Genomic DNA, 16,528 nt, shown 5'->3' with positions numbered 1-16,528 from the left:
ATGTATGGGGTGGGAGAAATGGGTAAAGGGGATCAAAAGATACAAACTTCCAGTTGTAAAATAAGTAAGTCCTGGGGATGTAATGTACAGCATTGTGACTATAGTTAATGAAAGTGCACTGCATATTTGAAAGGCACTAAGAGAGATCGTAAAGCTTCTCATCACAAGAAAAAAATTTTGTAATTATGTGGATGACAGATGTTCACTAGATTTACTGTGATCATTTCACAACATACATACATTGAATCATGTTGTACACCTGAAACATAATTATATCTCAATAAAATAAATGGAAACTGACAAAAAATAGTGACCAGAAATACTTTCATACTGCTAAGAAAAGGCTATGAAAAAAATCATCTTTCCTTAAGTATGTATGTACTACCTTGAAAAAGTAGAGGCATAGCTGGTTAGGTGGAACAGGGGAATTTTTAAGTCACAAAGAATACTGGTCAACCATTGATTAATTGTGGATCTTGGGCAAGTTACTTGTCTTTGAATTTATTCTTTTTAACTGTAAAATGCAGAATTACTGAAAAGATTAAAATGTTACTATAAAGTGACTGGCACAGACTATACATTAAAAAATTGTAGTTATTAATTACAGGGCTATTACCCAAAATTAATTCCTTATATTCTAAATAGTTTGTTCAGGTAGACTGAATTTAGCCTCAACCAGTAAGATAATGTAAGAATGATTTATTAAAACAACAAAACCCACCAGAATTTCTGCATTCAAATAAAGAATGTCCTCTCAAAGAAACAATATATTTTTCATACCTCTGACTCACTCATTTTGCAACTAGAAATCAGTACCTCTTAATTTCCCTCTCCTATTTCTCTCCTCCCCTCAACCTCCCCACTCTGGCAACCACCTGTTCTCTACATCTATAACTCTGTTTCTATTATGTTTGTTCTTTTTTTTTTTTTTTTTTTTAGATTCCATATACATGTGAAATCATGCATTATTTGTCTTTCTAAAGAAGATAAATACTTTTTTACTCAAATTACTATTGCTTAGGGTAATTTTAGAAATCTTCCATTGGAACTGTTGATTTTTGAAAAAATCCTTTCCAGGAGGAAAATCTTAATTCTTTGAAGGTAGAATTTCACCTGTGATAGTCATAAAATATTTTGAAATCAAGTCTGATGAATAAAGTACACAATGCCATTATCAAGTTAAGTTCTGGTCAAAATTAACATATGACTATGATGAGACTAATTAACTCTTGAGTGACCTAAAAATGGATCTTCAGGCTATTTTCAAAGAGGAGTTTCAGAAAAGTTTTTAGCAATGGCAAGATAGGTAGAAAAACAAAATTCATGCTTCATGAGGTTACTAATTGGAAGGACAACATCCATTTAATGCATAAAGAATCACATTTATATACTACAAGCCTGCAATTGCTGAAGAGACAACTGCTTAAATCGGTTGCTTTTAACTTTCAATTTTTGTAAGGTAACAAAAATCTTCCTATTTTCAGTTAAATATGAAGATCCTTTCTTTGAGGAGAATAATGTTACAGTCAACCTACTAAATCTTTGTATCTGAGGGATGGAAAATAAACAATTACATAGTTGTGAAAAGATTCTATAAAAAGCAATCAAACAATGAAAAACAGGCTGTACAGAAAGCAGTTCCTATTTATAATAAATACATGCAATATGTTTTGAATCAATAAAAAGCACTGATGTGAACCTAACTTTCTGATCTCAGTACCTGGTAGTATATATGATAATTATTCTGACTTGCTGGAATAGTACTACATAAATTTATACATGATTTTAAGAAAATATAGAGAGGTTTTATTGACACTTGTAACTCCACATAAAGGAAAAAAAAGAAAGTCAATTACATTCCAGTATAGTTTCTTTAAAAGTCTGGTATGATAAACCACAGAAAACATTCTTAACTAAGACGTGAATTAGATTCTAAACGCATTCTCTATCATATAAGACATAGAAAGGAACAAAGAAAACTCAAGTTTACCGTTTGCAAGAGTAGTTTATACAATTTCAACAATCTCTTATCTAGGCATTAAGCTCAAAATGCATTTAGGAATTAAGCGAATGAATAATACTCCTTGGAGGGAGTACAAAATTTATTCATACATTTTAAAATGATCAATTAGTTACAGAGGATATAGTAAAATTAGTCAAAAGCAATTATCACGTAATTTGTTTTTAAAGTGGCAGTGCAATACAGTAAAAGCACTGGCTTTAATAACTATATGGGAGAATCAAACAATATTTCTAGAAATATTCCTTAAAGAAATGTGTAAATTTTCACTTTTTTCTGTTTTCCATTTATAATTTCTGAATTTTAGCTCTATTTTATGTCCTTTTGGTAGTTATATTAACATCTGAAGTTAAAGTTACAGGCCTGTAGCCATCCTCTTTGAATATTTCATCTTTCTATTCCTATGGATATAATCATCTTTCAATTGCATGATTCCTTCTGCCTGATTCATATTTCATATCTCAGTGAATGTTTTTAATAGAGACTGCATATGGATTCTACTTTTAATCTTTTCAAATCACTGTCAGGTCCTTCAAGGCTATGCTTCTGCTCACACATGATGTAACAGCCAGCCACATGTTCCCTTTATTTCCATATTTTATGGGTAGCTAGGGGATCCACTTAGGATATTAGATGACTACTGTATAGACAAAACCAGTAATGGAAATGTAATACCTTTATGCTCCTATACTCTATACACATGACAAAGGCAGAAAGACGTTCAAGAAAAAAACATTCTAAGTAATCTTAGAAACAATAAGATTCCCTCCCCTACAAAAATAAATATAACACACTAGTAACCATAAAAACATTATAATACAAGAAATGCATTATTATACAAGAACTCCATTAGACATGAGAAATAGCTGAAGCCAGGTTTTGAGCCTTATTCCCACATTCAGCCAGTTGTAGCCAGTCCAGTGAGTGCTACAGAGTCAAATGCTTTTGGGACTGACTGAAATATGGGTACAGTTGTACAAGAGAACACTGGTTCAGATCCAGCAATGACTTATGGACTTGCCCAGAGGCTGACAGAAAAAAAATGGCATAATTTGGAACCTTTTAAATCTGCTTCATGAAAGACCTTTATCTGCTAGCCAAGCCTTCTCACATTTTTTCTTTTTCTGATCGGATATACCCAAGGCACTAGGCTTTTGCAATGTGGCTTTCTGCCTTACTGTACTGATAAGCCCAGGTTGCCATTTCATGAGGACCATTACAGCTACTAGGCAATGAACTTCAGGGATGGATATATAGGGGAAGTATTCTTCACTGCCCCAGCTTCCTTGTGAACAAGATAACTGACCAGCAGTAAACTATACTAAGTCTAAGGCATTACTGAACGAAATTTAGGAAGGCCTGGAAGAGAGATACTGAACTACACTGCAAATACAAAATAGAATATTTTAATAGTCATCATAAATATTTATAAAATATATACATATAATGAACAGGCCGTTTTATAACGCTGGTAAAACCATGAAGAGCAGTTAGATCAGTAGGTGTATCAATATCTAGCTTCAAATTAATGTAAAGAAAAAATTTCAATTAAAGTTCAATAAATACACTAGAGAGGAATAAATATAACAGAAAAAACAGTAGTTTCAATTTTCCTCTGTTTTTACAGTATCTTGAACTAATCATAAAGTATAGTCTGTTAAGGGTTTTTATAAAAATGCATTCCTTTTCTGATAATAAATAAATCCAGATTCTGTACAGTTAGAAAAACTATGATGGTGGCAAATAGCAAAATAGAAAGTTAATAAATCTTGGGTTCAAAATCAAATGAATAAATCAACGAGGAGAGTTAAACATATTTTCAGAGTCCTTCCATTAGGGAGTCGTGTCATGAACACCATTCACTCTCACAGTATCTCACCTGGGCACTAGAATAATGTCGACTCTAAAGCCTTCTTCTCCAGTATCTCCTCTGGCTCCATTTTTGCTTATTATGAAACAAATCCTTTTTGCGTGAGATGAAAAAATAAAAGTGTAGATTCGTTCAGATGGAAATAGTTCAGTTAGGTCTTTTGGTGTCCTAACAATTCAAACTGAAATTAAGGGCTTCTTACAGCATCCCTATAAAATTCTGAAAATGCAGCCAAGGGGCACTCAGAAAGATGAAACACTTTTTCTACTTCTGTAAATATCCAAGAAATTGAAAAATCAACACCTAAAAAAAGCACGGCATAAATTCATCAGCACCAAAGAGAAATGATCTTCAGTTGGAGCAGGTCCATTATGTGTCCTGGTATCCTTGTGTTGATGAATGGGTTCTAACTTCCCCTCTAGGAAAAATCCACTGTCTAATGTTAACACCTTTAGGCAAAAGGTAAAGCTCAGCAAATGAATCCATTTTACATTTTGATTCATCCACACTTTTTTAAAAAGAGATTTCCAAGTTTTGGCACTAATTTAAACATTTTTTTGGAGGTATGGTTTCAGGCTAGACTGTCTTCCTTCCCTACTTCATTATTTGCTACAGTGGGAAATAGCAAATTGAACTTTATTACTAGTAATTCTTCAGTTACCATTCCAAAAGTTATGCTTAGTCACAATACAAGTTTACATTTAAATAAGACTCTAGCAGTTGTTAAAACTGTTCAAAGGCAGTCATTACAAAATCCTAGTTGTCTTTCTTCCCTATCAGATATGACTAAATAGTTGGTGCTGGAACTCCCATCACATACAGTCAACCACATTACTGGATCCATGACCTACATCTCGAATTTGGCTAGTTAAACAGGCACACACAGCTACACCTGCTCCAGCTCTGCAGTGAGACACAGATCCAACAAGCTCCCACCTGAAAAGACAGAGGAGAAAGAATGTCATCTTAAAACAAATCATGATTTACTTTACTCAAAAGACAAAACAAAAACTCCCTATTATGGGACTGGTTTTGAAAGACAGTAAAAGCTTCCTAGCGGAGATAAGATATCCCAAATGTTTTCTATTAACTACGTCTAGCAGTATTTTAGCACTCTGGAGTAATGTTACTGAAAGAACCCATTAAAGAAAGCATAGAGGAAAAATAAAAATTACCTATTCAGCACTGGATCAAATGCTTCTACTGTATTTAAGTATGCATTGCCATTATGACCACCAACTGCAAAGATTTTGCCCATCACTGTCGCGATCCCCACTCCACCCCTGGGAGTGGTAAGAGCTGCTACATAATCCCACTTGTTGCTTCGAGGGTCGTACCGCTCAACTGAACTCAGAGGAGAATTATCATCAAAACCTCCTACATGAAGAAAGATTTTTAAAATAGCATTATCTTTCACAGAAATTAACCATTCAATCTCAATTCAATAGCTTCTACAAACCAAGCTTTTCAAAACATTTTAGAAAATCCCACCATCTATCACTACTACCAACTCCTATTAGACATTTTCTGTAATTCAAGATAATTTAAATTCTCCTCAACACTAGGATTAAAAATCTTAAAGTGGGAAAAACTGGAGTCCCTGTATTCAAGCAGATAATTTAGGAGAAAAGAAAAAACCCCACAACATTCATATAATTTTTCCTTAGACTCCTAAAGGCAAGCAAGACAGTACTGAGATTCCTTCTCACGGTGTATACATGTATATATTAGATTTTAAACAGCAAGAGGGCTTGAGAAGAGAATAAACTACACTAAATCATCTGACTCTTTTAGGTATAAGTTAAACTTTTCCAACTGTTTCCCTTAGTTCTATAATTGCCATAATTACAGAGATGGTGGACTATGACTGAATTCTTACTGATTTTTGCCAAAACTATATCTTTGTGCTATATATTATAGATGATGATAGTCCTCTCTATAGATCATCCCAACAATGTTACTTATTATGTTCCTGAGGGTTAAACATAGAGACTGTCCTTTTAACAGTGCTCCTTCCTTTAAAAATAAACGTGTCTCTTTTTAGGCTCCATCTCAGTCTACGTGAGTAACAGCTCTCCCTGGTGACTAAGCCTATTTTCCTGAGGACAGGAAGTGCTGATATTATGACCAGTCTATTTAGAAACAAGGTCAGCTAAAAAAAAAAAAAAAAAAAAATCAACAAAGTCAACTTCTCTAATGAGTCTAATGAGTTTAATTTTATTTAATCAACTGAGGTAAAAATCCACTGATCATAGTGCATATTTCAATGAATTTTAACAAATGTATATAGCAATTTCATCACTATCACAACTATATTTTTTCATTGTAACAAAGGCTTTAGTTTTAATTATTGCTCATGCTCATGTAGAAGATTAAGTTTTTAAAACAGGGTATTTATACTTTTCTAGCCCACTTTTTCATTGGACCCCCTATCACTTTCTTAGGTAATACATACGAATTTTGAATAAAGAACTCAAAGCAGAAGAACAGAAAAGGCAGGATGCAATTAGCTTCCTGTAAAGTTACCTTCAAAATTTTCTTATTCAAATCGGTAGTGCCTGTTTTAAGTAGGACTTGAATGACCAAGAGGGTTTGTTTTTAAGGTTCAACCTTAAGTCAGTCTTATCTTTACTAGGTCTGTTCTACCTATAAGGGCCCAGAAGATTTAGTAAGTAACAGCAGCAGTGATACTCCTATTGACGTACAACACATAACAATGCCTATGCTAGGCAGGGAGCTGTGAGACGTAAATTGTTATTTCTCTTCTTGTTTAATACACATGAGCACTGAAATACTCAGTAATACTTCTATTATTTGCAGACATTTAAATGCTAATAATATCCCACTCTCTTATCAAGAACTCTCAGTTCTGTAACACCAATTTACATCAACATAAGAAAGTGTGACATACACTAGCGACCCCCTCTCCAAATTCATCTCCTCCTCTTGTAAAGGAAGGCATTATTAATTACAATATATCTACCTGTGTACTGGTAACAAATAACAAACACAGTTTGAAAAGCTTAACATACATCATCTTGGAGTCTTAAAATAATTTTTAAAGATAGGCATTATTATCCCCATTTCATAATTCTTTAAAAACCTTGCTATTGGAAATGTGTTAAGTGGACCAGAAATAGCACCAATTATCACTTGGGAGCTGCTAGAAATACAGAATCTGGGCCTCGCCAGATTATTCCTTCCATATGAAAGTCTGAGAAAGTACCGTATAGTAAGTCAGAAAGCAATACAGAGATGCTAATAGCTATTATGCATATGAAATACCTATTAGTTTGCTTAAAGTAGTCAACATAATTCCCTTGAAATGAAGATGAGAAAAACATGTCTTAGGTCTTTAAATATTTATTTTAACAAAGCACATTCAATCTGTGTCCTGACATTAAAAAATGTCTTATTTAAATGTAATCCCCTACTTCAGATTACTTGCTACTCTTAGTAAAAATATGGAGGTAGAGTTTAAACATGAAAGATGAGATGAAAACAAAAAAGCATGAATATGAACCTTAAGAATTCAAAAGCAGATCTTAGGACTGACTCCACTTGAGCCTAAATGCAATGCAATTTGTGTTACTGTGTTTATGTCCTGTAAAAAATTAGAGAAATACCATCCACTTACCAACAACGTATAAGCAACCATGGAGCTCACTAACTCCATTGCCTGCTCTTCGCTGACCCATTTCTTTAACTTCTATCCACTTATCGAGATGTGGATCATACCTCTCCACACTAGATAGAGAAGCTACTCCATCATTGCCACCTACTGCATAAACATGGTTCTAAATAAAGAAAAAAATAAAAACACATGACATTAGATTCTGAATTGGATTTTCTGCTGTCCTAACGGTAGACTAGAATGTGCGAGAGAGCAGTATTTCATGGAAGAGTCTGGGGTGTAATCATTAACTGCATCCTGGAGATATGAATACACAGGTCTTTCCTTTTTGGTTGGGGATGTGATACAATCCAATCCAGTGAGCAAGCTGCAACATAACTTACCACAAGAGCCACAGAGCCGACTCCTCCACGGGGAGTGTTCATTGGTGCCACTGTACTCCACTGATCAGATTCTATGTCATATCTCTCCACGTCGTTGAAACAAGTGTTGTCATCTAAACCTCCAATTGCATATATTGGGCCTCCCAAGGAGGCCAAGGCAATTCCTCGCCTGCAAAAGTAATAAAACACTTTAGCATTCTGATTTGTTTCCAGAAAAAAGGTAGCCAAAAAATTGTGCTAATGCCCCCATTCATCATGTTAAACATCAATGTGGCTTTTCCCCATTATTTTTAGATTTATCATATCTTCTCAACAGAGGGCTACAGGGCTGCCAAACTGCAAGTCTATGAACAGCACCTTCTGGAGTTTTACGAAGCACAGCCTATACAGGTGATGCCAAACTCAAATGAAATAATAAAGGAAAATCCAACAAAATACTATAAATGGAGTCCAAGACATTCAATTAGTAAAACAATTTCATATGAGAGGCTGATGAACTCAGATGATTTGCTAGAGAGGTCAGAAGTCAATCTCATTACTAAATTCATGTAATTGAAGACCACATTTTGTTGCAGTTCATTGTATCGAACAAAATAACATCAATTTTTATATTACAAGCTTTGTATCACATTGCTCTACTTCTGAAGGGCATTTATTTATCTTCCTGGAAAGGAAGAGGCTTAGCCCATGTTATAAGCTAATTCATTCGTAGGAGTGCAATCCCATTGTATTCACAGTCCTGTGAGTACATGGGTAGGAATTTTGGGGGCCATCTTAGAAATCTGTCTACCAAAACAAGGAATTGAAAGAAATATTATTCACCTAAAAATCTTAAATAGAACAAACAAATAATGAAGTTTAATAGTGAGGTCAGAAGTGCTTTTTGGGGAAACCCCTTTAGAGAATGACGGGAGTTATTTAAGCCTTCTCTGACCTTTGGATTATGGGCTGCATCAAATATTAACAGTAATTTTGCAAATTTTAACATGTGGTCTTTCTGCTGTATCAGGTGGCCTAAATTTCATGAGATTAGTATTAAACAGAAAGGAGATACAGAAAAGGAAAAAAGCATTATTTAAACCAGGATCTCACTCTTTGTCTGATATTTATTATCATTATTGCAGAGCCTTCTGAATAATGAACTATGATGTGGGGCTGCCTGAACCCTAACCTCATAATCTCACATAATCTATTACCAATTATCTCAACATCAAATAGTTGCTTTGTCTTTTCTTTGAATTTTCACATTACACATTACTGTCATTGCCATGTTCTTGCCTCTCTGCAAACTCTGAGAGTAGTTGTCTATAAAACCTGTAATGATGAAACTATGTTAATGTAGAAAACTGAAAAAAAAAAAACTATTATGATGTTTAGTACCATAAGCCAAGAGCTATAAAAATACTATCTTTAAAAAGATAACAACTATGAGTTTGATACTGAAGTCAACGCCACCTTACACGTAAGGAATGGGGCTGATGAGGGGTAATTTACTCAGGGCCAGACAGTTTGAAAACAGCAGAGCTAAGAGTAAAACAGTTAGTCAGACTCCAAAACCCACGCTCATAATCAAAAGTCATAATTTCTCCTCATTGTACTTAACAGATTAAAGCTGAGCCCCATATATGGTGTAGAAGAGAGCATGAAACAAGACGAGAAAATTTGGAGAACACTGGAGAAATGGAAGATAACAGAGAAGAGAAGTGGCCAGTGAAAATATCCCAATTTCAAAACCTTTTTATTTTAGGAGATACTTACATTACAGAAAAGTTTCAAAAACAGCACAGAGTTCCTATATATCCCATACCCATTTTACTTTATTATTAGTATCTTACTAATGTCAAAATATACATATAAATTAATAATACAAATGATGATAAACGTATCAAAGTATAAAGAAATGTATAGTACCTGTTTATAATTAATAAACCAACTTACTGATATAATAAAAAGCTAATTCACTGTAATGGTGATTGGAAAAAACTATACCAATTTTTTTTAACACACTGCAGCAATAAAATTTGATCTATTCTAAAACTTATACGTCACTGACTTGGTATATACTTTGGATAAAAGTGTACTGTATAAACCTGTACTACTCTGCTGCTTCATCTGTAATTCATCTGAGGAAAGAGCAGACACAGCTGATCCTAATGAGTCAATAAAGGAAAGCACTATAGTGACTGGCCCATATTCAGTGCTATGTATTAGCTACTATTACTGGAGAGAGGGCTGCTCTACTGAAATTCTAACTTTCAGTTTACCAAGAGTATCTTAGGAAAGAAATTGTTAAGGATAATGTTGTCATTCATTTTGTCTCCTTAACCTCGTAAGCAATGATTTACAAAATACTGTGGTTATAAACTTTCAGGTGTGGGTGAACACGTGCGTGTGCACTCTAGAACATACCAGTGTTATATACCATGGCAAAAGTAAGTGTGCCATGTAATTCCCCCCCACTTCCTAGCCCCCAGAACACAAGAGCATATGACATCATTGGTTATTTCCTACTCCTTAAAACTCTCTTCTTTTGATTTTCATGACATCACATGTTTGAGTTTCCTTCTACGTTATCTCTCCGGCTGGTACTTTTCAGCTTCCTTTAACAGTGCCTTCTTCTCTACTCCATCACTAAATTACGAAGTTCTCTAAGGCCTCTTATCACACTATACTCTCTGCAGGTAATCTCATCCTTTCCATGAATTTATGAGAGCTCTGATATATATTTCCAGATGTATATCTAACTTTTTAAATCTACCTGGCTCTTCAACTTTAACTTTAATCTGAAATGAAACTCACTGTTTACCTCCCTGTGCTAGGGAGATTTTAAGATATCTCCCCCAACAATATTCACCCTCAAGTTTCACTCCTATGATTATGCTACATTATATGGCAAAAGGGAGATTAGCTGAGTGGGCCTAATCTAATCACACAAGCCCTATAAAAGCAGAGAGGTTTCTCCAGCTGGTAGCAGAAGTCAGATCAGAAACTTAGAGAACGAGGTGAATTCTGCAAACTGCTGCTTGTTTGAAGACAGAGGAGAACACCTGGAAAGCACCCCACAGTGGCTTCTAGGAGCTGAGTGACCCCTGACCTACAGCCAGTAAAAATGAGAAACTCGGTCCTATAATCCCAAAGAAGTGAATTCTATCAGTAACCTAAACGACCTTGGAAGTAGTCTCTTCCTCAGAGCCTCCATAAGAGCCTCCAGCCTACACCTTGACATAGATATCTTGTGAGACCGTTAAGTGGAAAACTCAGTAAAAATTGCTGGACTTCTGACCTACAGAACTGTGAGCTAATAAATGGATGTTGTTCTAAGCTGCTAAGCTTGTCGTAAATGGTTACACAGCAAGAGAAAACTAACACACCTATCACAAGAGAAACAAAAATTTTATCCTATTCACCATCTTGTTCTTCCCAGTGCAGAAGATCATACTGCTATCCATACTAAGTTGTTTAAGCCAGAAACTGAAGGATCATCATTGCCTCTACCTTATTGTTCTTTCTACCGCCCACATATAATTATCATAAAATCTTGTTGATTGTACACTTCTGAACTCTCAAATATGTCCTCTTTTCTCTTTAACTTCTACCACCTGAGTCCAAGCCACCATTTTTTCTTGACTGAAATATTACAATAACCCTTTCAGTCCCCCAGACTTTTCACCCTGGTCCTCCTCAAATACCTTCTCCATTTCATAAGCAGAGGAACTCTGGAGAAAAATGTGATTCTATCATTCCCCTGCTACCAAAAATGTGTGTGTGTGTGTATTTCTAAGCCGACCAGATAAAAAATCCTGGCAAACCTGAAAGACCCTTATGTTTTGCCTACTATTTCAGCCTTACCTCTCAACACTATTCCCTTTTTAAACTGAGGTACTGGGGATTGAACCCAGGACCTTGTGCATGCTAAGCATGTGCTTCACCACTGAGCTATACCCTCCCCCCAACACTATTCCCTTTAATTTCTCAGACACACTGGACTTCTTTCATGCTCTCTGTTCTCATTCACCTCCAGTTTTTCAAAGACTCTTTATCACTTTCCATCCACCACCCTTCTACCCATCACCCACTTAACCAGGCTAAATTCTTCTATTGCTTCTGATCTTAGGTTAAATGGGACTTCATTAAGATCTCTGCTCCCAAGTATCCTTTACTTATCCTGGTGCTAACATTATTACCATTGTAATTATGTCTTTATTTTTATCTTGACTTTTAGAGTGTAAGCTCTACAGAGATAGGGAAACTGGCTATCTTATTTATTGCTCCATCTTCAGCACTTGGTATATCTTACAATGGGCACTTAACCAGTATATGTTGAATAAATAAATCGACCCCTAGAGATGCTCTGTTAGGATGATGGGTTTCAGTAAAACCACAACTTGAGCAAATATAAGTATCCATTTTAGGGGAAAGATGGAAAAGGGGAAAAAACAAATAAAACCAGATACTTAACATGTGAAAATTATCTTGGGATGCACTGAAACAGTGGTTTGTGGGGTTACAAATTATACAAGCAAATAATATGAGAAAATAATTGCAGTTCTATGTTTTTTTCTTATACAGTTAGAAAGCTATTGTAGTGCTCAGGGCATATTCTTAAAACATTAAAGAAACTGAACTATTTTGCTAGAGAAATTCACTCAATACTTGGCTAAAAAACCTGCTTATGATGAAAAAGAGGCAAAGATATAAAAATTAAAAATATACTTTAGGATTTTCTCCCTCATTTTTATTCATCTGTTAGAATTTAAACTATTTATTTGTAGTTACCATGGAGCATAAATCAAGCCTACTGAAGTATTCAAATGTCATTTGTAGATAAGTAGTATATTTTAAGACCAGCTTTTCCCCCTAAGATTCTTTCTTCTCAAGAGTGAAAAAAGGCTAAAGATCTCTTTTCAGCAGAACTCTCTTCACATTTCCAGCTAATCTTTCATACTTTTAACACATAAAGAAAAACCAGTTAAAAACACTTTATGTGAAATTAATCAAGAATAGAAAGTTAGATGGCAATGGATCCCTGCGGGCAGTTCAATTTGGAATTGCTCACTTTGGCAACAAGTCATTTTTTAACTCTTACAGAATGTTGTTGCAGTTTGCAAACCACGTAAGTCAATGTTTATGGTTAGGTTTTGTTAATTTGGGTTTGTTTCTTTTCAATAAAATTCTAATAAAGATGTTTTGATTTTTGTTTTTGTATACAAAGCTACTCTTAAGCAATATTTTCAATATTTACTCTAACACCCCTCTTTTTCTTTCTTCTATTATATTTTCACGCTGAAACAGAGGCAGAATTATTCTAGTATCTAGGTTTATGTAAATTATTAGGTGCAGTCTTTGAAATCCTCACCCTATTTGCTGAATTTCCTTCCTTCCATCATCTCTTAAAGCATCCAGATATTCCTTCAAGTACTTATGTCTCCAGACCAAACCCCTTCAACAATTTTTTATATGAACGCTTTTCAGATCTCTAATATGTCAGTCCTTACATCTATCCCATAAAATTACTCCTACATTTATATCAATTTTTGTGCACCCCCATAATCATTTTCAAATTATAAACATTTATTACTGTACTAACAGGTTATGTTCATTATAAAACACCCACTCAAAATAAATTTAAGGATGAAATAAAAAAATATATTGAAAGTCTTAATTTTTTATTCCCATATTCCAACTGGTGTTGCATATCCCAACATGAGACCACAGCTCCAGATACAGACAGGATCAGCATGAAGAACAGTACAACTACAATCTCCCTTGATCCAAAGGCTTTACTTCTCTTAATGCAGGCAACTGTATTATGTTCATTTCCCTCCTTTTCTAAGAACTGTGCTTCATATTGGTTCAGGTATTTTTTCCATATGAAACATAATCACAAATTTGACTTCTCACCATGTTGTAGTGGTGCAATTTTTTTTTTAATATCTAAAGCAGGTTTTAACCTGTAACTCTAATTTAAATATTTTTAGGTTTTGCCTGTAGATCTAGAATATGTTTGGTGTACTATGCTATTGAATCCTGACTTATTCATATGATATTAGCTATTCTTCTATCTTAAGACATCTGAAAATTTGGTATTCAAAGCTAGTCAACATTTCCTAAGTCATGTTACTAAAAATCTTTCTCCTCTAAAGAGATTGATCTACTTATCAATATATATGTCAATTTATTATGGATGAATATTTTAAATATTAACTGCTCATAATGATTAAAAAATAGTGAATAGAAATTGAAAGATATTTTCTTAACATGCTAAAATACATATGCCTTAACCCTAAGGCTAGTATCTTACCTAATAGGGAAACACTAAAGACATTTCTATTAAGATCAAGGACAAGACAAAAACATCTACCACCTCTGCTACCATTCACACTATATTAGATTATGAGCCAATACAGTTAGGCAACAAAGACCAATTAGAAGCCTAAGAATGTGCAGAAAAATTGGCAAAAGTTGAATAAGGTCTACAGATTAATTAACAGCATTACATTGATGTTACTTCCTAGTTTCAAATTTCCTAGTTTCAATAATCGTGCTAAGATGGTGTAAGATGTTCGTATTACGGGAGCTGGGTGAAGAGTATACAGTAGGATTTCTGTCTTAGCACTATTAATTTTTGGGGCCGGGTAATTCTTTGCTGTAGAGGGCTTTCTTGTGTATTAGAGGATCTTCAGCAGCACCCTTGGCCTCGCCCAACTAGAAACCAACAGCAATTCCCCCAACCTGTTGGCCCTCAAGTTGTGACAAGCAAAAAATGTCTCCAGACATTGCCAAGTGTTCCAGAGGGAGCAAAATTATCTTCAGTTGAGAACCATAAGTACATAGGAACTCAACTATTTTTAAAACTTTTCTGAAAACCTAAAATTGTTTCAAAGTTAAAGTTAAAAAATAATCACTGAGGTGTAAGTGAAAACTATGACAATCATCTTACTCAAAGACATGATTCTATTCTTAATTTTCAGGAAAAATTTAAACGTTATAAAAAGTATCACATTGGATGCTTTAACAGTTTCTAAAAAGTAAAAAATTAGCCCTTTCAATTACAGGAAGCTTTATTTTCCACCAACAAATCAAAATAAATTTCCATGCTGATCTACCTCTTTGTGTTCATTGATGCCTTCATCATCCATTTATTAGTGAGAGGATCAAACATCTCCATACTACCTAAATGTTCATTTCCATCATGTCCACCCACTGCATACACTTTACCTGCCAAAAAGAGAAGTATTCACTTGATTACAAATAAATAAATTGATAATGGTGTTTATATATATCAATATATAATTAAAATAGTATGATAAATTAATTTAACACATATTCTTCTGCTCAGCAATATGTCGTCACTTCAGTAGTCAAATGAAAATGTAAGTTTCTACTAATACAATACCTGAGACATGCTGTTTTACAAGAAGTTATTTAAATGTTTAAATATTATCCCACCCTTAGATGTCCCAACTTTTTATTACTTAGTAAATGAAATCACTCATCATCCTTTCAAAGAATGTTTAATAAAATCAAAAAATGCTCTTATGCTATATAAAAATATAAAACCCTTAATACAATAAATCAAACTTTTATTCTAAATGAAATAAAAATTGGAAATATTCCATACCAAAATGTTAACTATTTCTAGGTGTTTGGATTACAGATGATTTTTATTTTTTATTAAAACATGTTTTCATATTTCCCCCCCAAAGCATTTATAAACTCATAATCAGAAGAAAAGTGACTTTTTAAAGTCTCCTAACAATTTATCCATGGCTCTGCAATTAATTCACTTCCAGTAACCAGTAAAAAAAAAAAAATCTTATTTCAATAATAATAATTAGATGGGTACAGGAAAAAAAGCTGATATATATTATTTGAATTCAATAATATTTTTATTTAGTTTGTCTTTTGCAAATATAACTCAGAATAGTTTATTTTAACTGCTTTTTCCCTAATACTCATCTCCCATTAACGTCTATATGCAGCAGATTATACACTGAGCATCTATGGGCACATAGTGAATATTCACCACCCAAATAATTTATTGATATATGGAAACATTTTATAATGTAGGATTTTTCTTATAGAAACAAATTCTCTAAGTGCAAATATTTTAAAAGAGCATTTTGATCATGAGATGTGATTTAAAACAATAGTGACCCACCTTCCACTGAAATTACACCCACATGTCGCCTTCGACTATTCATTTCTGGTCCAAAGAACCAACTGTTTTTGTTGATAGAATAGCATTCAATACTGCGAAAGGGGTCACCTGATCCACCTCGACCACCTACACAAAACAGCACGCCTAAAGGTAAGGACACAAAATAGAGGTTAAAAATCACAGTAATTTTTTTTAAATAAGTACAGAAAAAAATTTAGAAAGTCAAAATTTTGATTCATGGCCAAAAAAATGAGTTATTTGGATAGCATTTAATGTCATTATAGTACTAAAAATCTAAATTTCTTTTTCTTTTTCCCTCCTTTGAATTTCTCAAATAGGATACATCAGTTATCTCTGCTTGCTAACATCCCACTAAGAAGTGGTTAAAACTCTCACCCACTCTGTAAAATTGCTCTTGCTCAGGCCATTATAAAAGCTAAAAAGCTCATAAAGTTAATTG

At 34.0% G+C, this 16,528-nt stretch overlaps 1 protein-coding gene across 12 annotated transcripts in view; it reads right to left on the bottom strand.

Annotated features, from left to right (window-relative positions):
* The window catches only part of KLHL8 (kelch like family member 8), a 61,588-nt gene that overhangs the window by 11,774 nt on the left and 33,286 nt on the right, over positions 1 to 16,528 (bottom strand). For 11 of the 12 annotated variants that reach the window (XR_004326657.1, XR_004326652.1, XR_004326655.1 and 8 more), the window contains 6 exons: positions 16,069 to 16,212; positions 15,014 to 15,125; positions 7,908 to 8,076; positions 7,528 to 7,687; positions 5,066 to 5,267; positions 3,900 to 4,826 (listed from right to left, as the gene is read on the bottom strand). Coding sequence is in view for 1 of the 12 variants with exons in the window: in XM_032498502.1 (XP_032354393.1) it covers positions 4,703 to 4,826; positions 5,066 to 5,267; positions 7,528 to 7,687; positions 7,908 to 8,076; positions 15,014 to 15,125; positions 16,069 to 16,212 (911 nt within the window). In the remaining 11 variants the exon portion in view is untranslated. Of the gene's footprint in view, positions 1 to 51; positions 4,827 to 5,065; positions 5,268 to 7,527; positions 7,688 to 7,907; positions 8,077 to 15,013; positions 15,126 to 16,068; positions 16,213 to 16,528 lie in introns of those variants that run through there. The other variant, XM_032498502.1, reaches the window with a different exon arrangement.

Source organism: Camelus ferus, chromosome 2, assembly GCF_009834535.1.
Source record: "Camelus ferus isolate YT-003-E chromosome 2, BCGSAC_Cfer_1.0, whole genome shotgun sequence".
Classification (NCBI taxonomy): Eukaryota; Metazoa; Chordata; class Mammalia; order Artiodactyla; family Camelidae; genus Camelus; species Camelus ferus.
The sequence above is the reverse complement of the archived record's forward strand: the minus strand, read 5'-3'. Positions and strand labels throughout refer to the sequence as shown.